The sequence below is a fragment of the Hylobates moloch genome, unplaced genomic scaffold, assembly GCF_009828535.3.
Source record: "Hylobates moloch isolate HMO894 unplaced genomic scaffold, HMol_V3 SCAFFOLD_17, whole genome shotgun sequence".
Taxonomy (NCBI): domain Eukaryota; kingdom Metazoa; phylum Chordata; class Mammalia; order Primates; family Hylobatidae; genus Hylobates; species Hylobates moloch.
The window spans coordinates 39,356,121-39,382,538 of record NW_026652292.1 but is presented as its reverse complement, the minus strand read 5'-3'; the positions used below and the strand labels follow the sequence as shown (position 1 = coordinate 39,382,538).

Sequence of the window (26,418 nt, the reverse complement as noted above, 5' to 3'; positions counted from 1 at the left end):
GAGCCGCGAACAGGCCATTGCACTCCAGCCTGGGCGACAGAACGAGACTCTGTCTCAAAAAAATTAAAAAAAAATTTTTAAAAATTGCCAGGTGCAGTGATCACACCTGTAATCCCAGCACTTTGGGAGACTGAGTCAGGCGGATCATAAGGTCAGGAGTTCGAGATCAGCCTGGTCAATATGGTAAAACCCATCTCTACTAAAAATACAAAAAAAAAAAAATTAGCTGGGTATGGTGGCAGGCACCCGTAGTCCCAGCTACTCGGGAGGCTGAGGCAGGAGAATCGCTTGAACCTGGGAGGCGGAGGTTACAGTGAGCCGAGACTGCACCACTGCACTCCAGCCTGGGTGACAGTGAGACTCCATCTCAAAAAAAAAAAAAGAGGAGACAAAGATGAATGCTGTTACAGGTAAGTTGGGGGTTGGAAGATAAGTAATCTGCTGGAGATGGGGTGTGGACAGAGGTCTTGAATATATGGGGAAGCTCTGAAATAGCAATTAGGAAAAAGAGATAAATCAGACACTAAAGTGCTTAACTTAAGGTTTGAGATACGAATTTTCTCCAGCAATGCTCAGCAACCAGCGGGTAGGAGTAAATAACTGAATGATTCCAGGATGGAAGGTGGAGCCCCAGTAATGAGGAGGTCCTAGACGTGAGCCTCACACTTAAATACAATGACACAGTCAAGTAATTGAGCTATATGTATTATCTGACAAAACATTTATAGCTTATTTTGTACAATTTTTATGTGACGAAAAGTTAATTTGAGAGAAAAGACCTAATTAGCTCAAATTAGTGTAATACAGAAACTCTTTTCAACTCCCAAAATTGGCAATAATATTACTAAATGGTTTAGTGGTTTTACCAATGAATAATTTTTCATTATCAGTGAGACCTGGAAACAAATTGGCATAGCCTCTCCTTAAATGACAATTTGATAATCTTTGTCAAGATATAAAATGTGCATATTAGGGAGGCTGAGGCAGGCAGATCACAAGGTCAGGAGTTTGAGACTGGCCTGGCCAACATAGTGAAACCCCGTCTCTACTAAAAATACAAAAAATTAGCCAGGTGTGGTGGCGGGTGCCTGTAAGCCCAGCTACTTGGGAGACTGAGGCAGGAGAATTGCTTGAAACCAGAAGTGGAGGTTGCAGTGAGCCTAGATCACGCCACTGCACTCCAGTCCGGGTGATAGTGCGAGACTCTGTCTCAAAAAAAAAAGAAAAAGAAAAAAGTGCATATTCTTTCACCTGGCAATTCTGCTCTTAAAAATGAAATTACTTGAACATATGAAAAGGCATATGTACGAGTATGCTTACTACAGCGTAGTCCGTAATACCAAAAGCCTAGCAACAACCTAAATGTTCATCAATAGTAGTTGATGATATACCCACAGATTAAAATACTGTGCAGCCACAGGAAGAAAATTTAAATACTCATGTTACATATTTTTTAAAATGACTCCAAGATAAATTAAATGGCATAATGCTGTACTACCGCATGCTCGTTTGTTTTCCCAAAAGCATGCATGCCTGAGTGTCTATGGCTACCTGAAAATGCAAGGAATGTATCTGATAAATCAGAAAAGGATAGCAGTAGTTACTTCAAGGGATCTAACTGAGTAGAAACGAGACTCAATTTTCACTGTGTGCCATCTGAGCTTTTTCCTATTTAAAAAATTTAGTAAGCTCAGTAAAACACAGAAATAGCAACATATTATCTTAGATGTGTGGACAGTACAGTTTTCAATGTGCTTTCACCGTTTTCTTATTTGTCACAACCCTATAAAGTAGGTATCTTTATCCTTATTTACACAGACAAGAAAAGCCCAAAGACAAAGTGACTGGTCAAGTTCATCATGCTGGCAAATGCTGAACTGGAGATGGAACTGAAATTCTGATTTCTGGACACACACTCCCTCTATGATTCCACACTACCTTTCTTGGAAACTAGGGAGTAATTGTTTGAAAACATGGCTAAAGGTTACCTCTAGGTTCTGTTTGACACTGTGTGTCCCACAGGTATATCTGTCAACAAGTCTGGTATTTCCCTCCTTCCCCATCTGTTTACTCTTCTACATATTTTTTTCTAAGTAAGTAGCCTCCAATCAAACAGCCATCCAAATCAGAAAGCTGGGACTCACCAGCTCTCTTTTACTCCTACACCTCACCGACCACCAAATCCTATTGATCCAGGCTACCTAATGTTACTCAAATATCTCTTTTCTACTGACACTGCCTTTACCCAACCTCCCATTCTGGTTTAGACAACTTCAAGATTCCTCACTGAGCTAACAGGTTTCAACCCACTCCAATCTATCTTGCCAGTCATCTTTCTAGAATATGAATCTGATGAGATCTCTGCCTGGCTGAAACTCCTTTAAAATGACCCAGTCTTCCAAGATATTATTCAAACTCATTAACGGAATTTATGAAAATAACTACATGATCTCAAACTCATCTCTCATTATTCTCCCTCTTTCTTACCCTTACTCCACTCTAGATCTCCCATATGACGGCCAAGTGCGTGTCACATGGTTAGCCCTTCCAACCCTTTGGCCACATCTTGTGGCATTCCTCTACTTGAACCTAACCCTCTGGCCATAATGCCCTACTAACAGTGATCCAAACAATTTGTTTCCTCTCATTCCTCTGTGACTGTGTATGTTTCATTTCCTTTGCCTGGAATACCTGTTTCGAGGCTAACTCCTTTTCCTTTCTGAGTCATCAAAGGGTAACGACCCCCGGAAGCCACCTGCTATAGTTTGAATGTTTGTCCCCTTCAAAACTCAGGTTAATACTGAAACCCCAATCTGGTAGTATTGAGAGGTAGGACTTTTAAGAGGTGATAGGATCATGAGGGCTCTGCCCTCATGAAGAGATTAATCCATTCATGGATCAATGAATTAATGGGTTATCATGGGAATGGGATGGGTGGCTTTAAGAGAAACCTGAGCTAGCATGCTCAACTCCCCCACCATGTGGTGCCCTGCATGGCCTCAGGACTCTGCAGAGTCGCCACTGGCAGGGCTCTCACCAGATGTGGCCTCATAACAGTGAACTTCTTAGCATTCAGAACTGTAAGAAATAAATTCCTTTTCTTTATGAATTCTCCAGTTTCAGGTATTGTTATAAGCAACAGAACAGACTAGGATATCACCTTTGTCTCTTCCATCACAAACAAGCAACCCAGGTAGGCATTCCCACGGGATTCTGCTTACTTTCGTCAGCACTTAACATGTTACACAGATTGTACATGCTTGTCCCCCGCCAGCATATCCTGAGCTCCTTGAAGGTAGGGACTCTAAAACTGTTTTATATTCATGGCCTAGTGGTATATGGCATTATCATTACTATTTTCCAAATAAAAATAAACTCAGAGGACAAAAATTAGCTAAAATTTTACAATCAAGCCACGGATTACAGTGCATGCTTTAAGAACATACAAGAGGCCGGGCGCGGTGGCTCACACCTGTAATCCCAGCACTTTGGGAGGCCGAGGTGGGCGGATCACGAGGTCAGGAGATCAAGACCATCCTGGCTAACACAGTGAAACCCCGTCTCTACTAAAAATACAAAAAATTAGCGGGGTGAGGTGGCGGGCGCCTGTAGTCCCAGCTACTCGGGAGGCTGAGGCAGGAGAAGGGCGTGAACCCCGGGGGGGCGGAGCCTGCAGTGAGCCGAGATCGCGCCACTGCACTCCAGCCTGGGCGACAGCGAGACTCTGTCTCAAAAAAAAAAAAAAAAATACAAGAAACCAAACCATTAAACTAATAAAAATATGCAAAATACGAAACTAATGGGGTATATGTTTTGAGAATAAGAAACAGGAAGAGGACTGTCTCCTGTCTTCACAGTTTGTTACAAGGAAAAATGAACCATTTTTTATTAACTTAAACATAGTTTAAAACTGCTTACAGACCTAATTTTATTGTGCTTTACTTTATTGGACTTTTTGAAAAATTGAAGATTTGTGACAACCCTGTGTAAAGCAAGTCTATTGGTGCCATTTTCTCCAACAGCACGTACTCACCTCATGTCTGTCACTGTAATTATTGCAATATTTCAAATTTAAATTTAAATTTTTAAATTATCTCTTATAATGATCTGTGATCAGTGATCTTTGATGTTACTACTGCAATTGTTTTGGGGTGCCCTGAACCACACCTATAACAAAGAACTTAACTGATAAATGTTGTATGCATCCTGACTATTCCACCAACCAGCTTTTCTCTCTTCCCTCCCTCTCTCAAGTCTATTCCTTGAAACAATATTGAAATTAGACCAATTAATAACCTTACAACAGCCTCTAAGTGTTTAAGTGAAAGTCACGTGTCTCGGCCGGATGCGGTGGCTCATGCCTGTAATCCCAGCACTTTGGGAGGCTGAGGCGGGTGGATCACGAGGTCAGGAGTTCAAGACCAGCCTGGCCAAGATGGTGAAACCCCGTATCTACTAAAAAACACAAAAAAAATTAGCCGGGCCTCATGTTGGGTGCCTGTAATCTCAGCTACTCAGGAGGCTGAGGCAGAGAACTGCTTGAACCTGGGAGGCGGATGTTGCAGTGAGCTGAGATCACGCCACTGCACGCCAGTCTGGGCGACAGAGCGAGACTCCGTGTCAAAAAAAAGAGTCACGGCTGGGCGTGGTGGCTCTTGCCTGTATTCCAGCACTTTGGGAAGCCGAGGGGGGTGGATCCACGAGGTCAAGAGATCGAGACCATCCTGGCTAACATGGTGAAATCCTGTCTCTACTAAAAATACAAAAAATTAGCCAGGCATGGTAGCGGGCACCTGTAGTCCCACCTATTTGGGAGGCTGAAGCAGGAGAATGGTGTGAACCTGGGAGGCAGAGCTTGCAGGGAGCCGAGATCGTGCCACAGCACTCCAGCCTGGGTGACAGAGCGAGACTGTCTCAAAAAAAAAAAAAAAAAAAGAAAGAAAGAAAAGAGTCACGTGTCTCTCACTTCAAATCAAAAGGCAGAAGTGATGAAGCCTGTGAGAGCAAGGCATATCAAAAGTAGACAGGCCGAAAGCCAGGTCTCCTATGCCAGATAGTTAAGTTGTGACCGAAAAGGTAAAGTTCTCTAAGGAAATTAAAAGTGCTACACTAATGAACATATGAATGGTAAGAAAGCAAAATTGCCTTACTGCTTATGGAGAAAGAGTGAGTAACCTGGATAAAAGATTAAACCAAACAAACATTCCCTTTAGCCAAAGCCTAACCCAGAACAAGGTCCTTTCTTCAATTCTATGAAGGCTGAGAGAGGTAAGAAGTTGCAGAAAAGGTAGAAGCTAGAAGAGGTTAATGAAATTTAAGGAAAGAAGCCATCTCTATAACATAGAAGTGTAATGCGAAGCAGCACATGCTGATGCGGAAGCTGTAGCAAGTTATCCAGAATACCTAGCTAAGATCACTGATGAAGGTGGCTACATGAAACAACAGATATTCAATGTAGACAAAACAGCCTTGTATTGGAAGATACCATCTAGGACTTTCATAGGGAGAAGTCAATGACTGGCTTCAAAGCTTTAAAGGACAGATAACTTTCTTGTTGGGAGCTAATGCAGCTGGTGACTTTAAGTTAAAGCCAATCAGTCATTTATCACTCCAAAAATCCCAGGGTCCCAAAGAATCTTATTACATGTACTCTGCCTGGGCTACAGAAATGGAAGAACAAAGTTTGGTTGACAGAACATGTTTACAGCATGGTTTATTCACTTTTTAAGCCCACTGTTGAAACCTACTGCTCAGAAGACTCCTTTCAAAATACTACTGCTCACTGACAATGCAGCTGGTCACCTAAGAGTTCAGAGGGAGAGGTACAAGGAGATTAATATTGTTTTTAGTCTGCAAACACAACAGCCATTCTGCAGCCCACAGATCAAGAAGTAATTTTGACTTCCCAGTCTTATTAAGAAATACAAGGCCACACCAGAGATGCATGCACAAAGAGGATAAAACCATGTAAGGACACAGAGAGAAGGTAGCCATCTGCAAGCCAAAAAGAGAGGTCTCGAAAGAAACCAACAGATTGATCTTGGACTTCTAACCTCTAGAACTGTGAGAAAATGAATTCCTGTTGTTAAAGCTAAAAAAAAAAGAAAAAGAAAAAAAAAAAAAAAGAAAGAAATACAGGGCGAAGCATGGTGGCTCATGCCTATGTTCCAAGCCTAGGCAACATGGTGAAACCGCATCTCTACAAAAAATAGAAAAATTAGCTGGGCGTGGTGGCACACATCTGTAGTCCCAGCTACTCAGGAAGCCGAGGCAGAAGGATCACTTGAGCCCAGGAGGTCGAGACTGCAGTGCGCCATGATTGCGCCACTGTACTCCAGCCTGGGCAACACAGCAAGACCCTGTTTCACAGGAGAGAGAGAGGAGAGAGGAGAGGAGAGAAGAGAACTACTACTATCTTAGAACTAATTACCAGTATAGAAATTGGTTGAAGTTAAAAAACAATGAAGTGGGGGTTCAGTTTGCTTAATGTGCTCAACTGTTCCTCCAATGGGTATATGGTTCAGTAATTTATAACAACTACTTAAATTACTTATCTCACATCATTTCTAAGGGAAAGACAAAGACATACAACATAATGTACTTTAACCCTATATTCTGCTGTCCAATCCAAAATAAAAAATCTAAGACCTGAGAGGCACATTTAAAGACGTCCAAAGTGGTCCATATTGTCCTATTTTCTAAGAGGTAAAAGTCAGTAGGCAATGTTTTGGGTAAAAGAGGTAACTGCGGCTACTTTCACATTCATAGGCTATAAAAGCTACTGATTATCCTGATTATCTGCTGAGGTAGTGGAAACTGCTATCAAAGTTTGCAAGTTACTTACCAACGTTTGTGTATTGTGCTGCTGGTATAACAATCGTTTTGCATAATTAACCCAATTACCACAAAAATGTTCACAAACAAACTATTATTCGTTTTCTAAGGACCAAAAATTATAACTATAGGCAGTTTCCAATTACATAAAACAGGTAGGCATCCCTTGGTATATACGGGAGATTGGTTCGTATAGCAAAATCCACGCACACTCAAGTCCTGCAGTCGGCCCTGTGGAACCACACATACTAAAAGCTGGTCTTCTACATACATGGGTTCTGCTTCCTGGGAATACTATAATTTTGATCTATATTTAGTTGAATGAAATCTGCATATAAGTGGATGCAAGCAGTTCAAACCCATGTTGTTCAAAAGTAGACTGTATATACGTATGTTTGAAATCAGAAAGCATTTTCCCAAAAGATTTCATAAACGCCTATTAGTTATCCAAACTAGTACCTTAAAGACTTTTAAATCCATACTGAGCCTTAAGTACAAGATCCCTTTGCTATTCCTGTATTTACTCAGTCCTTGAATACTGACAGTAAGTTTGGACAGTGAGGGGGGTAACATCATCTGAATCTATGTGGTTCCTTAATTTCAAGTGACGTATATACCAAGTGACAGTGACAAACCTATTTAAAAAAACTTTTACCAGAAGCTCTTCAAACTCCAGCATCAAAAAGAAAGATTCTGAATACTGTAGGATATCTATGTTATATTTACTGTATTAAGTCTAAACAGCCTTAACCACCACATATAACAAAGACTTGGGAACAAATGTCCAGAAGTCTGACACTTAGCATGCTGTATTAACTGCTCTCTCCATACCCTTGTAATAGTAGGTTTAGGGACTATCCAAGATTCAATTCGTTGGTGGTAGCTACTGTGTCTGGTGTAGGAGACCCAGCAAAGATTGTTTGAGGAGTGGAAGCAAGCAAGAGACCTCAGCAAGGTCAGGGACTCTTGACAGGGAGACGACTGGAATAGCGGATGAAGAACTATGTGGGTGAGGCCCTGAGGTAGATTTCTCGGGACATTTCCATCATGCCTGCATGGCTCCCAAGAGAAGTATAAAACACCTTATTCTCCTCAGCTCCCTGGATGTCCGCCAGTCCTGACATATTTGCTGTTGAAAAGGTGGAGAGAGATGGACATACACTGCCTACTAACCTGCTGTGCCAAAGCAGGTAACTCAATGTGCATTAAAAAGTATAAACATGGGCCAGATGTGGTGGCTCATGCCTGTAATCGCAGCACTCTGGGAGTCCGAGGCGGGCGGATCACGAGGTCAGGAGTTTGAGACCACCCTGGCCTGACCAATATGGTGAAACCTCGTCTCTACTAAAAATACAAAAATTAGCCAGGCATGGTGGTGCTCGCCTGTAGTCCCAGCTACTCAGGAGGCTGAGGCAGAAGAATCGCTTGAACCCAGGAGGCGGAGGTTACAGTGAGCCGAGATCATGCCACTGCACTCCAACCTGGGCAACAGAGCAAGACTCCATCTCCCAAAAACAAAAAGGAAAAGAAAAGAAGTATAAACATGTCAGAGATTGCTTTTTTTTTTTTCCTCCTTGAGACAGAGTTTTGCTCTTGTTGCCTAGACTGGAGTACAATGGCGATCTTGGCTCACTGCAACCTCTGCCTCCCGGGTTCAAGCAATTCTCCGGCCTCAGCCTCCCAAGTAGCTGGGATTACAGGCGCCTGCCACCACGCCCAGCTAATTTTTTGTATTTTTAGTAGAGACGGGGTTTCACAATATTGGTCAGGCTGGTCTCTGAACTCCTGACCTCAGATATCCACCCACCTTGGCCTCCCAAAGTATTGGGATTAAAGGCGTGAGCCACCGCACCCGGCTGTCAGGGATTGCTTGTAAATGTACTCTAAGTAACACGACACAAGAAATGTAAAAATAGAAATGGTAATGTCTCACTATAAGATTTAATTATTTATAATCTTTAGGAAATAAATCACAAACTATTTTCTCTATTTCTTTGAAAAATATAAAAATTGGGCAAGGCATAAAAGTAACAATTACTTCCAAAGTTGATACTGATTTGCATTTAAAGCACCAATGTTTGAACACGTAATACTATAAAAACAACGTGTACTTAGACTACACATTAGAGATAATACATTAGATGGCTTCTGAGGCACTATTTTTTTAAAAAAGGATTTAGATATTTAAATTTGAAGTGCATGTGGGAAAAAAAAATCTTAACAAAGTATTTGCTCATTACCTGTATGTTTTCGAAGATGTTCTTTAAAATGTCCAAAATGGTCAAACTGTTTCTCACAGTACTGACATACGTGAATTTTTTTCCCAGTTCTTTGCTTCTTACTGACTCCACCTTCTTCAAGGTGGTAACAGTTTAGGTGCTGTTTCCATGCGCTCTCTCGAAGATATCGTTTATTGCATATTTCACACTTGAAACTCTCAGTGGAGTGTGATTTCATGTGTTCCTTAAAATGGTAAAACAATTTAAATGAACGGTTACATTTCTCACAATGGAACAAGTCCTTCACATGTGACAGCTGAAGTTCCACAATTTCAATACCTTCTACCTGTTTGCTCGTGGGGTCAGATGGACAGCCATCTTCTTTAATCTGCCCTTTTCTGTCACCTTGACGGTACTTGCTGGTAATATCTGCCAACAGTGCTAGAGCAGAATCATCAGAGGAACCTGTGCTCTGTATGTACTTTACGGACTGCTTGGCAGAAGCCACTTCCTCTAATGTTTCGATGCCTTCATCTTCCACTTCAATGGTGCCTTCAGCAATCTCTACCTCAATTTCAACAGGTTCTGATTCTGCAGATGGCAACGACTCAGTGATAACATTTGAAGTTTCTGCAATCTTCCTTTTTTTGGCCTCATTTTTTCCTGTGGTATTTTCCTCTAATGGAGCTGAGTTTTCTTTGTTCCTGAAATACATAACGTAGGGGTTTAAAAAATCTGTAAGAAAATCCTACCAGGCTTTTTTGAAGAAACTGATAAAGTGGCAATAAAATTTATATAAACAGTTAGAAAACAAGACTGCAGGGCTTATCCTACCTGATTTCAAGACTTAAAGCTACAGTAATTAAGACAATAGTACTGGTGAAAGCATAGACACGAAGATTAATGGAATAAAGTCCACTGAAATAGACCCACGCTTAGTCAACTGATTTTTTTGGGGAAAAAAAGGTGCCAGCCAGGTGCGGTGGCTCATGCCTGTAATCGCAACACTTTGGGAGGCCAAGGCAGGTGGATTACCTGAGGTTGAGAGTTCGAGACCAGCCTGACCAACATGGGGAAACCCCGTCTCTACTAAAAATACAAAACTAGCCGGGCGTGGTGGCATGCCTGTAATCCCAGCTACTCGGCAGGCTGAGGCAGGAGAATCGCTTGAACCCAGGAGGCGGAGGTTAGGGTGAGCCAAGATCACACCATTGCACTCCAGCCTGGGCGACAAGAGTGAAACTGTCTCAAAAAAAAAAAAAAAAAAGAAAAAAGTTTCAAGGTAATCATTTAACAGTGGTGCTGGAACAATTATGTGCATGGGAAAAAAAAGCCTCAACCTTTACCTCATAGCATACATGAAAAATTAATTCAAAATGGATCACAGACCTAAATTTAATAATTAAATTCAAGTGATGTGAATTAATTATTAAATTTCTAGAAGAAAACAGGAGAAGACCTTAGTGACATTGGTTAGTGAAAGATTTCTCATTCTCTCACCCAGGCTGGAGTGCAGTGGTGTCATGTTGGCTTATTGTGGCTTCAACCTCTTGGGCTCAAGTGATCCTCCCACCTCAGCCTCTCAGGCAGCTGGGACTATAGATGCATGCCATCACACTCAGCTAATTTTATTTTTCATAGAATCGAGGTCTCACTATGTCACCCAGGGTGGTCTTGAACTCCTGGGCTCAAGTGATCCTCCTGCCTTGGCCTCCCAGAGTGCTAGGATTACAGACATGAGCTACTGTGCCCAGCTGAAAGACTTTTTTTTGTTTGTTTTCTTTTCTTTTTTTTGAGATGGAGTCTTGCTCTGTCACCCAGGCTGGAGCGCAATGGCGCAATCTTGGCTCACTGTAAGCTCCGCCTCCCAGGTTCACGCCATTCTCCTGCCTCAGCCTCCTGAGTAGCTGGGACTACAGGCACCCACCATCACGACCAGCTAATTTTTTGTATTTTTAGTAGAGATGGAGTTTCACCGTGTTAGCCAGGATGGTCTTGATTTCCTGACCTTGTGATCTGCCCAAGCCTTGGCCTCCCGACGTGCTGGGATTACAGGCTTGAGCCACCGCGCCCAGCCTACCCAGCTGAAAGATTTCTTAAACAGCATACAAAAGGCAGAAATCATAACAGCAAAAACTGATAAAATAGATTTCTTCAAAATTAAAAACTGCCCTCTGAAATACAGTTAATAAAAAAGCAAGCCACAGGCCAGAAGAAAATATCTGTCAAAGAACTTTTTTTTTTTTTTTTTTTGAGACGGAGTATCTCTCTCTCTTGTGGCCCAGGCTGGAGTGCAGGGGCACTATCTTGGCTCACTGCAACCTCTGCCTCCCAGGTTCAAGTGATTCTCCTGCCTCAGCCTCCCGAGTAGCTGGGATTACAGGCTCCCACCACCATGCCTGGCTAATTTTTGTATTTTTTAGTAGAGACGGGGTCTCACCATGTTTGCCAGGGTGGTCTTGAACTCCTGACCTCAGGTGATGTGCCTACCTCGGCCTCCCAAAGTGCTGGAATTACAGGTAAGAGCCACTGTGCCCAGCCTAAAGATCTTATACCTAGAGTGAAGAAAGGATTCTCGCAACTCAATAAACTCAGTAAAAGACAACACCTGTTGGGAGACAATTCCCCTTGAGTTTCTTCAGTTTCCTCACATTTTGTGAACTGAAAACTTTTGGTTTGGATGTTTGCAGTATAGTATAGGAGAAGAAAGGGCAGGTTTATTGTCCAATATAATAAAGAGAATACCCCCACTCTGGGAAAAACGTTAGGCAAGTTTGTTTGTAGCCCACTATAAAAAATTTGGGATTCCTAAGCTGGAGATTCTTCAGCTGTAATATAAATCAATCATATGCATTCACCTGGGCTACTCTATGTCACTTTTTTTTTTTTTTTTTTTTTTTGTGATAGATTTTGGCTCTTTTTCCTAGGCTGGAGTGCAGTGGCGCGATCTTGGCTCACTGCAAGCTCCGTCTCCCGGGTTCACGCCATTCTCCTGCCTCAGCCTCTCCGAGTAGCTGGGACTACAGGAGCCCGCCACCACGCCCGGCTAATTTTTTGTATTTTTTTAGTAGAGACGGGGTTTCACCGTGGTCTCCATCTCCTGACCTCGTGATCCGCCCGCCTCGGCCTCCCAAAGTGCTGGGATTACAAGCATGAGCCACCGCGCCTGGCCTCACTCTATGTCACTCTTGTGGGACTTGAACGGAAGGGAAAACTGGTATAAAAATGAAATTTATATTGCTTGCTATGTAGAGAGTAATAAGGTCCTTTCTTTCTGACTCAGAAGTCTTGTATCTTCTTCCAGCATCGATGACACTGTGGCAGGAAAACTTGTAGGCTTGCAAGTAGAGTAAAATCTCAGATCCCTCATAGCTCTTGCCAGTTTTCCGGCATTGAGAATAAGATGCTGGGGGAAAAAAAAGGCTTTCTGGAAAAGGAAGGATGAGGCATCACAGAGCAACTGATCGGATTTGAGGGAAGTCCACGGGAACCAGCCGCAAACATGTTGACTACACCGTACAGTCAACAAAGCAATAAATGGCCCTCTACTTTACTGCCTATTATTATGGGTTGAATTGTGTTCCCACAAAAGGTATGTTGAAGTCTTGGCCCCACTATCTGTAAATAGGCCTTGTTTGGAAATAAGTGTGCAGATATAACTGAGTTAAGATGATGTCTGGCCGGGTGCGGTGGCTCACGCCTGTAATCCCAGCACTTTGGGAGGCCGAGGCGGGCGGATCAACTGAGGTCGGGAGTTCGAGACCAGCCTGACCAACACAGAGAAACCCCATCTCTACTAAAAATACAAAAATTAGCCGGGCGTGGTGGCACATGCCTGTAATCCCAGCTATTTGGGAAGCTGAGGCAGGAGAATCGCTTGAACCCAGGAGGTGGAGGTTGTGCTGAACCGAGATCGTGCCATTGCACTCCAGCCTGGGCAACAAGAGTGAAACTGTCTCAAAAAAAAAACAAAAACAAAACAAAACAAAAAAACAACACCAGGTGCAGTGGCTCACGCCTATAATCCCAGCACTTTGGGAGGCCAAGGCAGGCGGATCAACTGAGGTCGGGAGTTTGAGACCAGCCTGACCAACACAGAGAAACCCTGTCTCTACTAAAAATACAAAATTAGCCAGGCATGGCGGTGCATGCCTGTAATCCCAGCTCCTCGGGAGGCTGAGGCAGGAGAATCGCTTGAACCCAGGAGGTAGAGGTTGCGGTGAGCCAAGATGGCACCACTGCACTCCAGCCTGGGCAGTAAGACTGAAACTCAGTCTCAAAAAAAATAATGAGGCTATTAAGACAAGCCTTAATTCAATACAATTAGTGTCTCCACAAGGAAGAAGAAACCTGGACACAGGAGAAAGCCATTATGAAGACAGAGAAGATGGCAATGTGAAGATGAAGGCAGAGACTGGAGTTCTGCTACCATAAGCCAAGAAACACCTTTTAGCCAGAAGCCAGAAGAGGCAAAAAGGATGCTCCCCTTAGTGTCTTGGGAGGAATCATGGCACTATGAACACCTTGATTTCAGACATTTAGCCTTCAGAACTGAGAAACAACACGTTTCTGTTGTTTAAAGCCACCCAGTTTATGGTACTTTGTTACAGTAGTAGCTTTAGGAAACAAAAGTACCTATTAATGAAGCAAAACTTGGAAGGTGGTTGCAGGAAGAGTATTGGGCAGCAAGTTCAAGAATAGCTGCTGAAATGGTGCCCTGGTTATTGCAAACTCTTCTGTGGGAAAAAGAGAGACTCTTTTATCAATCTGGTACCATGTCTGCCCCATGGTTAACAACCATACTAAGATTCATTGGGAATGGGTGGGTGGGACAGAAGGTTCTGCCTCTTTTCAGACAAGTTACAATAACATGCACCTACAATGAATGTAAAAGAAGGGAAATCTGCGATTGCTATAGGCAGAAGCCAGGTGAGTCACAGCTTTGGACTGTTCACATGGGAGATGAGGGGAGAACATAATGCTTATCGAGGAAGAATGATAAAACTTGGGCCAGCTTTGGGCTCTGTCCTTCCTGCAGTTTATCATGCCCACCTTTGATTCATTTGGAGAGGACAGTAAAAGGTCTCCAAGTTTTTTTTGCAGTCAGTCTTGGCTTCTATAAGGGCCCTCTTCTTTGAGACAAACTCCTATGGGAAACCATAGATAAGATACTGAATATATAGAGCCTTCCAGTCCAATTTGGTTTACAATGCTGATGAAGATTCTCACTGGGGAATGAGAAAAGGATCCAAAGTAATATGAATTCTTGTGGTCAATGCTACTGAAAAGCTCCCTAACCTTTATGTTAAAACCAGGCAAAAGAGTAATAACAGGGCAGCAATGTCCAGAATTAAGGTGTAGTGTTTTTTTTTTTGGTGGGGGTAGAGAGACAAGGTCTCACTATGTTGCTCAGGCTGATCTCAAACTCCTGAGCTCAAGTGGTCCTCCCACCTTGGCCTCTCAAAGTTCTAGGATTATGGGCGTGAGCCACTGCGCCTCACCAAGGTGTACTCTTTGGTCACTACTGTCCCAGTCAAGCCTGAGTCAAGTCAAAAAGACATAAACCTCATAACCCCAACTGCAAAGTAATACGCAGGGAGCCGATGAATCAAGGAATCCCCGAAGCTGAAACAGATGAGTGTCAGCAGGGATGACGTTACACTGACTGAGGTCACTGGGTGGGCTGAAAACACTGGAGGTTTATTTAGTCAAGCCACATGCAGCTTCTGTGCTGCTTGAAACCAAAAGTAAACGTGCCTTACTTATTGGCACAGTCACTTTTCTCCCTCCACATCTCCTCCTCCTCTACCCTCTCCTTTGACTTCAGTGCTTTTAGGAGAAAGATAATTAGGAGTGGAGCCAAATTCTCCCTATTCCCAAAGGGGACTGAAAGCAGTATACTCATCCAAGTATACTGGGGAAAACTCAGGAATGGGAGGATTCAAACTTCCATGGCTATGTCAGATTAAGGTGCCAAACTCACCATACCACTTTTCCATGGGGAGAGGATGGACTTGCATTTTTTAACTGATGGGGTTTGCGCATGGGTCACAGCAGCAACGGGACACTATCCCGACCTTGTGGTACGGCTGATTCTATGTATACTGTTGTTGCTTCAACATGTGAATGTACAGCAGGAAGTGCATTTATACTTCTTCATCCCAGAAGTACCAGAGGGAATCACTCCAACTGGGAAGAAAAGCTAACAGAACAGTGGAGCAAACCTCCCTGACATTTGCCACTAGTAGTGAGGTCAGGATTTAGTGCAGTGTCTCTATCTTCTGATGTCTAGTTTATGTTATATTGATGATATCCTATTGACTGGTAAATCAGAAGTCTCAGTCTCAAAGACTGACTGCAATGTTATCACACCTCCATCAGCAGGGGTTGCTGATAAACCCCAGCAAATTTCAGAGGCCTACTCATCAGGTAAAGTTTATAGATTCACAACACTCCATCCATCCAGCAGTAAAAGAAAAACTGTTTCTTCTCCTATCCTCCTCCCAACAAAAATAAAGCCCAGCATCCTATTGGACTCTTTGGGTGCTGGACAGTATGTGCCTTACCTAGGCATTCTACTTTCTCCTTTCTATCAGCTAACCTGCAAGCAAAACAGCAACCTCTAAGTGGGGCTCCAACCAACAGGCTGCTTTGGAAGTTAACAATCGAACTGCAGTGCATTCTCTCTACCTTTAGGGCCCCACAATGCTAATGAACCCTTTGAGCTACTAGTCTGAGCCTGATGCTTTTGTAGATTAGAGCTTCTGGCAAAAGGAGGCAGCCTCTACCCAACGGTTATTCCTTGGGTTTTGGACTTGCTGAACCCTGACACAGCTCCCAAAGTACACCAAATCTGAGAAAAAAAAATTAGTTTGCTTTTGGGCTCTTGTTGAAACTGATCCCTAACCACCCATGCAGGCCCTGAGGTTCTCCAGTCTAATACTCCCATTTGGGGGTGAGTCAACTCAAACTTCATGACTAACAAGGTGAGAAATGCCCACCAAGTGTCACTTGTCAAATAGAAATGGTATATTTAAGAAAGTAGTGGGCCCCCTTTGCCATCATGAAAAAGCAGCTCCCCAACTGTTGCCCAAAGCAAAGTCACTAGATTAATGGAGCCCTTAATTAACTGATGGCTTGGCTAAGCTGAAATTTGATGGTGTTCACTGGGCTGCTGCAAGTGCTCAGCCTCTGCGCCAACAATGAAAACCCAAAGCAGACATGGTCATTCTGCTCAGTGGGCAGAACTCAAGGCTGTCCTCATGACTCTGGTCAACATTCCCCCAAATTAACCTTGCTATATTTTTACTGGCACTTACGTTGTTGCCAATGGTCTAGCTGTTTAGTCTGCTACTTGGAAGACTTGGCAAATTAAAGACATCCACGCCTCTGAGGTCACAACTGTGTAAAAAATAGCAGCTGTTGCCGGAACTCTCTGGGTCACTCATTTAGATGTGCAAGATAAGGGACTATTCTCTAATGAGACCAACTGGAATCAAGATGCTAACCAAGCCTGCACTGCCCAGACTGCCACTAATGAAGCCTACAGCCAACATTATTCTGGATATGGTAACACATGCACCACCATCAGAGACTGGGCACAAATTAGAGGACCCTATGTTTCTTATGCAGAAGTCTGCCACTGTTAACGTCAGACTTGACACCTGTTACAACTTGGTCTGCTTGTCTCATAGCAAAGGATCACATAACAGTCACAGAGCACTGTCTCTGACTGCTCCCTGCACACTGACTATACTGAAGCTGTGACCCCACTGCAGGGCTATCAGTGGTGCTTCACCATTGCCGACATTTCTGACACTTCTTTTTTTTTTTTTTGGAGACAGAGTCTCGCTCTGTAGCCCTGGCTGGAGTGCAGTGGCGCGATCTCAGCTCACTGCAACCTCCACCTCCCTGGTTCAAGTAATTCCCCTGCCTCAGCCTCCCAAGCAGCTGAGATTACAGGCACACGCCACCACTCCTGGCTAATTTTTTTGTATTTTTAGTAGAGACAGGATTTCACCACGTTGGTCAGACTGGTCTCAAACTCCTGACCTCAGGCAATCTGCCCACCTCAGCCTCCCAAAATGCTGGGATTACAGGTGTGAGCCCCTCCACCCCGCCATGCTGACACTTCTTTAGGTTACACTGTTGCTGTTCCAGTTTCATTAGCTGGTTCTGGCCACACTACTGTGGCTCTTGAAACTAATCTATGTCTTATGTTCACCTTTCTAGACCATCTGCAGTCTGATAATGGTTCAGCTTTATCATATACACAAAAATGACCACAAAAGCTAATGAATAACAGTCAAGGTACTGATGGACATTTCATGCTACCATCCATAGATACTGAGTACCTTGTTGAGTATGGCAACAGCTTTCTCAAACACTGACTCAAAATGATTTCTGACTCTACTTCCCTCACCTCCTCTTTGTCCAAAAATCTGAGTAACGCAGTTTGATCACTGAATTTAGCTGTCCCTAGAAAGGGATCAAGTCTTCTTGGCTACCTCCTGGATAATGATGAAGACAGAAGGGGAGGGAAGCAATATAAACCCAATCTGAAAAAGTAGGATTCTGTGCCCTGAATATGTATTTTGTTTTTTTGAGATTGAGTTTCGCTCTTGCTGCCCAGGCTAGAATGCAATGGCACGATCTCGGCTTACTGCAAACTCCACCTCCCAGGTTCAACTGATTCTCCTGCCTCAGCCTAAGTAGCTGAGGTCACAGGCACGTGCCACCAGGTCCAGCTAATTTTGCATTTTTTTTTTTTTTTTTAGTAGAGATGGGAGTTCACCATGTTGGTCAGAGCTGGTCTTGAACTCCTGACCTTAGGTGATCTGCCCGCCTCAGCCTCCCAAAGTGCTGGGATTACGGGCATTAACCACCGCACCTGGCCCGCCCTGAACATTCTTAAACATTTTCTTTTCCCAACAATAATCCTGGAATAGCCTGGTACCTCTTAAAGGTGACAGCCTGGTCAAAGCCAGGGTTAGGAAATTCGAACTTCATTCTAGTTCAGCCATCTGGATTCTCTGAATGGAGTGACATCATCTTATAGGAATATTGACCACTTGATTGAATTCACTGCTTGCCAAGTACACTCACTTATAATAGCCCATGTGAGCCAAAGTGAGAAATATAATGGGTCTCTTAAGTTTTAAATGTCCTTGCCCTTCTTGTACCTGACCATACCAGATGAAAGGTCTGGGTAAGAGGAGAGGATGACTGGAAAAGAGGTGAAGGAGGAATGACAACCTTGCCATCTAGGGAGAGAAACATCTTACGACTCCAGAAGATATGGGGCAGGGAGGGACAACAATCTTTGTCAAGCTGGGCGTGGTGGGCTCACACCTATAATACCAGCACTTTGGGAGGCTGAGGCAGGAGGATCGCTTGAGTCCAGGAGTTTAAGACCCTATCTCTACAAAAAATTATAAAAGATTAGCTGGGCATGGTGGCACATGTCTACAGTCTCAGCTCCTTTGGGAGGCTGAGGTGGGAGGATCATTTGAGCCTGGGAAGTTATAGCTGCAGTGAGCTGTGATTGCACCACTGCACTCCAGCCTGGGTGACACAGTGAGACCCTGTCTCCAAAAACAAAACAAACCAACTCTGTCTTTCAGAACTGCCTCTAGAACCCTTCAAGTTAAGAAAAATGGGCCGGGCACGGTGGCTCACGCTTGTAATCCCAGCACTTTGGGAGGCCGAGGCGGGCGGATCACGAGGTCAGGAGATCGAGACCATGGTGAAACCCCGTCTCTACTAAAAATACAAAAAATTAGCCGGGCGTGGTGGCGGGCGCCTGTAGTCCCAGCTACTCGGAGAGGCTGAGGCAGGAGAATGGCGTGAACCCAGGAGGCGGAGCTTGCAGTGAGCCGAGATTGCGCCACTGCACTCCAGCCTGGGCGACAGAGCGAGACTCCGTCTCAAATGCTCAGTTGCAGGTCTCTCCAACGGCTATAAGCATTTTTAAACTGACTGCTGTGTTTGCCATTCCCTGCCAAGTGGTTTCCCTTAACTTTACCAACATGTCTTCTAAAAGCAGCTGGGGATGACTCCTGTTTGTGGCGGGCAAAACACCATGCTCCACTACCATTCTCATAGCTGAGATCAGTCCATGAGGTGGAGTTACTACTCAACTCAGCTGGCATTCAGGAGCTTGTGATAAACAGGACAGACTTGGCTGGGCGTGGTGGCTCACACCTGTAATCCCAGCACTTTGGGATGCTGAAGTGGGTGGATCACTTGAGGTCGGGAGTTCGAGACCAGCCTGGCCAACATGGTGAAACCCCGTCTCCACTAAAAACACAAAAGTTAGCTCAGCCTAGTGGCACATGCCTATAGTCCCAGCTCCTGGGGAAGCTGAGGAAGGAGAATCGCTTGAACCTGGGAGGTGGAGGCAGTGAGCCAAGATCACGTCACTGCATTCCAACCTGGGTGACAGAGTGGGACTCCATCTCAAAAAATAAATAAATAAATAAATAAATAAATAAATAAATAAATAAATAAATAAATAGGAAAGAAGTCAACTAACTGCCCTGTCCTCACAGTCTCTCCAAAAACCAGAACTAGACTCAACCATTCTAATTGAACTGGGAAAGGAGACTACATTGGAGACCATGTCAATCTGTGCCTCTACACTAATGCAGGTCCTACTTTGGAGGCATGAACAATTGCAAACAGTACTTTTCTTTCAGGGTTCCTATGTGCCCCTGGGACTGTGCTTCTTGTGTGGAAGCCAGGTACTAATTTCCTTGCCTCACAAAAATACGATGACTCGCAAGGCGCGGTGGCTCACGCCTGTAATCCCAGCACTTTGGGACTCCGAGGCAGGTGTCTCACTTGAGGTCGGGAGTTGGAGATCCGTCTGGCCAACATGGAGAAACCTCATCTCTGCTAAAAATACAAAAATTAGCAGGGTGCAGTGGCAGGCGCCTGTAATCCCAGATACTAGGGAGGCTGAGGCAGGAGTATTGCTTGAGCCCGGGAGGCAGAGGTTGCAGTGAACTGAGATTGCGTCACTGCACTCCAGCCTGGGCGACAGAGTGAGATTCCATCTCAAAAAAAACAAAACAAAATGATGACTTACACCTAAGAGGTGGTTATAGGAGACCATCAAGTGTTTAAGGAAGATCAAGCAGCCCTCGGGTGACTGTGGAGGTCTCATTTAAGGATACTCTTGGTTAGAAATTCTCAAAAGGATGCTTCCTAGAATAATAACTTATTTATGCACATCCTATGGGCAGTTTTCCCTAATAGGAGTAATCCAATTAAAAAAGTGGTACAACATTGTGCATGACTTAAGCTGATATGTTCACTGGTATCACTTGGGCTCTGGAAGGCATTTATGTCAGCTTCAAGCCACTGGGGCCAGGTTTATTATGAATGAAAAACTTGCCCTAGTAGACATCCTCCCTACGGGACAATGTGGACCTGTATAATTGTAAAACATCTTGCTATACTTAGATTAATGCCCAGGGCTAAGTGGGAAAGTCAATACAGAAACCGAAAAAGAAAGTCACCTGTTTTTCTAGGGATTTGTTCAGTTGGCTGAGTCCAGAATGAACCTTAGTGTGGTGGGTGCATGATTAAGGTCAACACGGCAGGGTGGCCAAATCCTGCTGCTTGAAGTTCTGTTGACTTCAATAAATCCTTAAATAAATCCAGTATGAGAAAAACTGAATGGATTAGGTCCTGGTCCCTGTGTTTTTTGTTTGTTTTCGGGACAGAGTTTCACTCTTGTTGCCCAAGCCAGAGTGCAATGGCGCGATCTCAGTTCACTACAGCCTCAGCAATTCTTCTGCCTCAGCCTCCTGAGTAGCTGGGATCACAGGCATGAGTCACCACGCCTGGCTAATTTTTTTGTATTTCTAGTAGAAACGGGGTCCCACCACGTTAGCCAGGCTGGTCTCGAACTCCTGACCTCAGATGATCTGCCCACCTCAGCCTCCCAAAGTGCTGGGATTACAGGCGTGGGCCACCACACCCAGCCAGGTCCTGGTTCCTATGGTCGGATTAATCAGAGTGGCTAAAGAAGTGCTGTACTTATGGGGAAAATTCAGTACCAGCCAGCATAATACAGAAACAAGGATACGGAACAAGACAACTCTCCATGGATACTCATGTTTCTGCATGTCTTATAAACAAAGACATTGAGAGCCTTTTATTTTGGACTATCTTTTCAAAGTTATCTGTATAGAAAAGGACTTTGGAAAACAGAGCCTGTCCTCTTCCAGAGTGGAGAGTAAGTTTATTTATTGTCCAGTATAATAATGTTTCTTCTACAGCAAAGGTTAGGCAGGTTTGCTTGCAGCTCATTGTAGAAGATTTGGGTTTCCTAAAGCTCAGAATTCCTCAACTGTGATGCAAACAACTGTGAGCACGGTACACACCTAGGCCACTGTGTCACCCCTGTGGGACTAGGAGGACAGGGAACAAGAAACACTGATACAAACATGGAACTCATGCTACTTTCTTTGCTCTAAGTAATCAAGCCCTTTTCTGACTCAAGAGTCTCATGTCTCTTGCCGGCATCCATGAAACTGTTAGCTATAAAGTTACTACCTTGCAAATACGATAAAAAAATCAGACCCCTGCAATGCTGCCCCCTTCTTGACAATAACCCCATTTTAAAAAATAGGCAAAAGATTTGATCAGGCACCTTGCCAAGGAATACAAACAGATGGCAAAAAAAGCACATTAAAAAATATCCAACACCATTAGTCATTAGATAAATGCAAATTTAAACCACCATATACCTACCAGCCCGGCTAAAATAAAAAAGCCTGACCATATCAAGTATTAACAAGGCTGTGAAAAACTGGAGCATTCATAGGCTGCAGAATGGAATGTAAAATGGCACAACCATTTCTGAAAAAGAGTCTGGCGATATCTTAAAATATTAAACATGTATTTACCATACAAGCCAGCTATCCTACTAAGAGGTATCTACCAAGAAAAATGAAAGAATATGTCCAAAAACTTGTTACACAAATATTCATAACCACTTTATTTGTAATAGCCAAAAATTGGAAACAACCTAAATGTCCATCAACAGGTGAATCAACAAATGGTGATATATCCATACAATGGAATACTTAGCAGGAAAAAGGAATGAACTACTTATACGCACACTAATATACATGAATTTCTTTCTTTTTTGATCCACCCGCCTTGGCCACCCAAAGTGCCGAGATTATAGGCGTGAGCCACCGTACCCAGCCTGTTTTTTTCTCCCTCTGTCTCCCAGGCTGGAGTGCAATGGCACGATCTCAGCTCACTGCAGCCTCTGCCTCCCAGGTTCAAGCGATTCTCCCCCCTCAGCCTCCCAAGTAGCTGGGATTACAGGCATCGCCATTATGCCCAGCTAATTTTTGTAGAGACGGGGTTTCGCCATGTTGGCCAGGCTGGTCTTGAACTCCTGACCTCAGGTGATTTGCTTGCCTCGGCCTGCCAAAGTGCTGGGATTACAGGCGTTAGCCACTGTGCCCGGCATGAATTTCAAAATAATTATGGCAAGTGAAAGAAATTAGACAAGCACTACCATACTATTACATGCACATAAAATTGTAGGGATAAAGATAGGAATAGGGAGAGAGGAATGGATTACAAAATTGCACAAGGAAACTGGAGAGTGATGGATGTGTTTATCACTGTGATAATGGCTTCACAAGAATGTACATGCATGTTAAAAGTCATCAAACTGTGTACTTTAATATGTGCAGCTTATTATATATTATACCTTATTAAAGTTTTAAAAATATTAATACTACAATAACATACCACTATATGCCCAATTAGAATGACTAAAGCAGGAGTCGGCAAACTCTGGCCTAACAGTAGTAGCATGTTTTATGCCAAAGTTTTATTAAAACATAGCTACACCCATTCATTTACATACTGTCTATAGCCGCCTTGCTACAACAGCAGATCTGAGTAATTGCAACAGAGACTATATGGCATTTAAGTCTAAATATTTATGTCCCTTTAATAAAATGTTTGTCATCTCCTGACCTAAAGTTTAAAAAACCTTTGACAATATCAAGTGCTGGTGAAGACAGGGCATAAGTAGTTGTGTTGCACTCAAATATGTAAATGGATAAAACCACTTTTTATTTTGAGACAGGGTCTCGTTCTGTTGCACAGGCTGGAGTGCAGCGGCACGATCACTGCTCACTGCAGCCTCAACCTCCTGGGCTCAAGCAATCCTCCTACCTCAGCTCCCCAAGTAGCTGGGACTACAGGCATGTGCCACCACACCTAGCTGGTTAAAAATTTTTTTTTTTCTTTGTAGAGATAGGGTCTCACCATGTTGCCCAGGCTGGTCTTGAACTCCTGGGATCAAGGTATGCTCCCACCTTAGCCTCCCAAAGTGCTAGGATTACAGGCACGTGCCACCATGCCCAGCATATAAAACTACTTTTTTCTTTTTTTGAGGAAAAAAAAAAGTGCTCTTGTCGCTCAGGCTGGAGTACAATGGCACGATCTTGGCTCACTGCAACCTCTGCCTCCCAAGTTCAAGCGATTCTCCTGCCTCAGCCTCCCAAGTAGCTGGAATTACAGGTGCCCACCACCACACCCAGATTTTTTTTGTATTTTTAGTAGAGATGGGTTTCACCATGTTGGCCAGGCTGGTCTCAAATTCCTGACCTCAGGTGATCCACCTGCCTCGGCATCCCAAAGTGCTGGGATTACAGGCATAAACCACCACACCCGGCCATAAAACCACTTTTTAAAAAACTTCCAAACTGTTTTCCAAAGTTAAACGTACACATACCAAACTAAGCTCTATTCCACTTCCAGATGTTTACTAAGAGAAATGAAAGCATATATCCACTCAAAGATTTGTATACAGCAGCATTATTTTAATAGATAAAAACTTTAAAAAAAAACGCAAAAGTCATCAGATAAACTGTAGCATACCCACACTGTGGAATACTACTCAGCAATGAAAAGAAACAAAATAACATCCACAACCACCTGGACAAATCTCTAAAGCACAATGCTAAGGTAAATAAAGTCAAACATGAACTTTGTACGGTACACTATAGAAAAACTAGTGATAAAAATCAGATCAATGATTGCCTGGGGCTAGAGATCAGGATCAACTGCAAAGAATCATGAGACAAGCTTCTAGAATGATAAAGTGTTCCCCTGATCTTGACTGTGGTCGTATCTGTATCACTGTATATATACATATACATATATATACACATATATATGTGTATATATACACACATATATACGTATATATACACATATATATACGTATATATACATACATATATATATTTTGAGATGGAGTCTCTGTCATCCATGCTGGAATGCAATGGCGTGATCTCGGCTCACTGCAACCTCTACCACCAGGGTTCAAGCAATTCTCCTGTCTCAGCCTCCTGAGTAGCAAGGACTACAGGCGCACGCCACCATGCCCAGCTAATTTTTGTATTTTTAGTAGAGACACGGTTTCACCATATTGGTCAGGCTGGTCTCGAACTCCTGACCTCAGGTGATTGCCTGCCTCGGCCTCCCAAAGTGCTAGGATTATAGGCATGAACTACCACGCCCGACTCATACAGTTTGTTGGTGTTGTTGTTGTTGAGACGGAGTCTCGCTGTCACCCAGGCTGGAGTGCAGTGGCACAATCTCTGCTCACTGCAAGCTCCGCCTCCCAGGTTCACGCCATTCTCCTGCCTCAGCCTCCCGAGTAGCTGGGACTACAGGTGCCCGCCACCACACCCAGCTAATTTGTTTTGTATTTTTAGTAGAGACAGGATTTCACCATGTTAGCCAGGATAGTCTTGATCTCTTGACCTCATGATCCGCCCGCCTTGGCCTCCCAAAGTGCTGGGATTACAGGCGTGAGCCACCGCGCCCGGCCATACAGTTTTAAGTTAACAGTAATGTAATTTCAGCAAAGCAAAATGAGGTCCTAATTTCTTTTTCGGTGCCGTTCAAAAAGTTTACACTATATTCCAAAAATAATTCCATACTGCATATGTGAGAAGAGCACCTTATACACCTTCTCTATTTGCAAAATAGTTATACAGTTGCCTTAAGTAGTCCAGCTAAATTAATTTTTATTCCTAAATTGTTAAGCCTGTTAAATCATATGTCTTCCTAAGGTCCCATGAAGCCCTTGGTTATTGCTTTTGTGGTCATTCCTTTGATGACAAATATTTGCTCCATTAATATGAAATTAATACCCCACTTTGGAATGCTCCAATACCAATTCTACCACAACTTTCCGCTTAAGGATCAACTCACGGTATAATCAGTTGGAAGACATTTTAAATGACAAACTCAACTTGTCTGGTATCACTAACACAAATAACTACTAGAATTTATTAACAGTTGAAACTAACTGTTAACTCTTGCCTGGCCACTCACTTTTAAAAGGAATTCCTATTTGAAATATATTAAAATGAGGGAAAAAATTGTGCATCTTACGTTGAAAAAGTATGGTTTCTTTTTGTTCTTTTCAAGTACAAGTGTTGGTAAATTGTAAACTACTTCTTTTTTTTGTTTTGAGATGGAGTCTCACTCTGTCACCCAGGCTGGAGTGCAGTGGTGCGATCTTGCTTACTGCAACCTCCGCCTCCTGGATTCAAGCGATTCTCCTGCCTCAGCCTCGTGAAAACTGGGATTACAGGGGCGTGCCACCATGTCCGGCTAATTTTTTGTATTTTTAGTAAAGACGATGTTTCACCATTTTGGCCAGGCTGGTCTCAAACTCCTGACCTCAAGTGATCCACCTGCCTCAGCCTCCCAAAGTGTTGGAATTACAGGCATAGGCCACTGCACCCGGCCGTAAACTACTTCTTAGCCAGTTTTCTTATGCTTGTCTTTACTATAGGTATGACCTCTGAACTCAGATCCCCATCCCAAACAGGAATAATTAAAGAACAAGAAAAAGTGCTGCTACCAGGCTTTTGTTTTGCAGAGTGGGATAAGCCAGCCTGTATTCACAACTGAACAGCAAGGAAAGAGATTTTAGAGGCTTATGAGGGAATGGACATAAACCTGGCAACTGAGTCTAAGAGGCATAATTTCGAGGTAGTTTTTCAAACCCATCCACAAATGCCTCCTGAAGATGAAAAAAAAACACAGATAATCCCTGCCTCAGAGAGGTTGGAGACTATTAGAAAAATGTGGGAACACTAATATGATTATTGTTGTAATGGAAAATGTAAAATATAAAAATACAGAATAATAGAAGTACCTAAGTCAATCTGCTTGGCTCAGTAAGGAAAAGCTTCAGAGAACAGGTTGTTGGCTCTCACCTGAGACCCGAAAGATGAGTAAAACTTTGCCATGAACAAGCAGACATGGCATTCTAATAAATGAAAAGAACATATGCACAATC

The 26,418-nt window shown here is 43.4% G+C and overlaps 1 protein-coding gene and 1 long non-coding RNA gene across 14 annotated transcripts in view; one reads left to right on the top strand and one right to left on the bottom strand.

Annotated features, from left to right (window-relative positions):
* ZNF131 (zinc finger protein 131) overlaps positions 1–26,418 on the bottom strand; it is a 56,747-nt gene that overhangs the window by 5,483 nt on the left and 24,846 nt on the right. For 6 of the 13 annotated variants that reach the window (XM_058430061.1, XM_032135334.2, XM_032135335.2 and 3 more), the window contains 2 exons: positions 9,400–9,757; positions 9,075–9,297 (listed from right to left, as the gene is read on the bottom strand). In XM_058430061.1, coding sequence (XP_058286044.1) covers positions 9,075–9,297; positions 9,400–9,757 — 581 coding nt within the window. Of the gene's footprint in view, positions 1–9,074; positions 9,758–26,418 lie in introns of those variants that run through there. The other 7 variants (XM_058430060.1, XM_058430063.1, XM_032135330.2 and 4 more) reach the window with 2 other exon arrangements.
* LOC131381620 (uncharacterized) overlaps positions 1–26,418 on the top strand; it is a 68,417-nt gene that overhangs the window by 20,521 nt on the left and 21,478 nt on the right. The window lies entirely within an intron of this gene.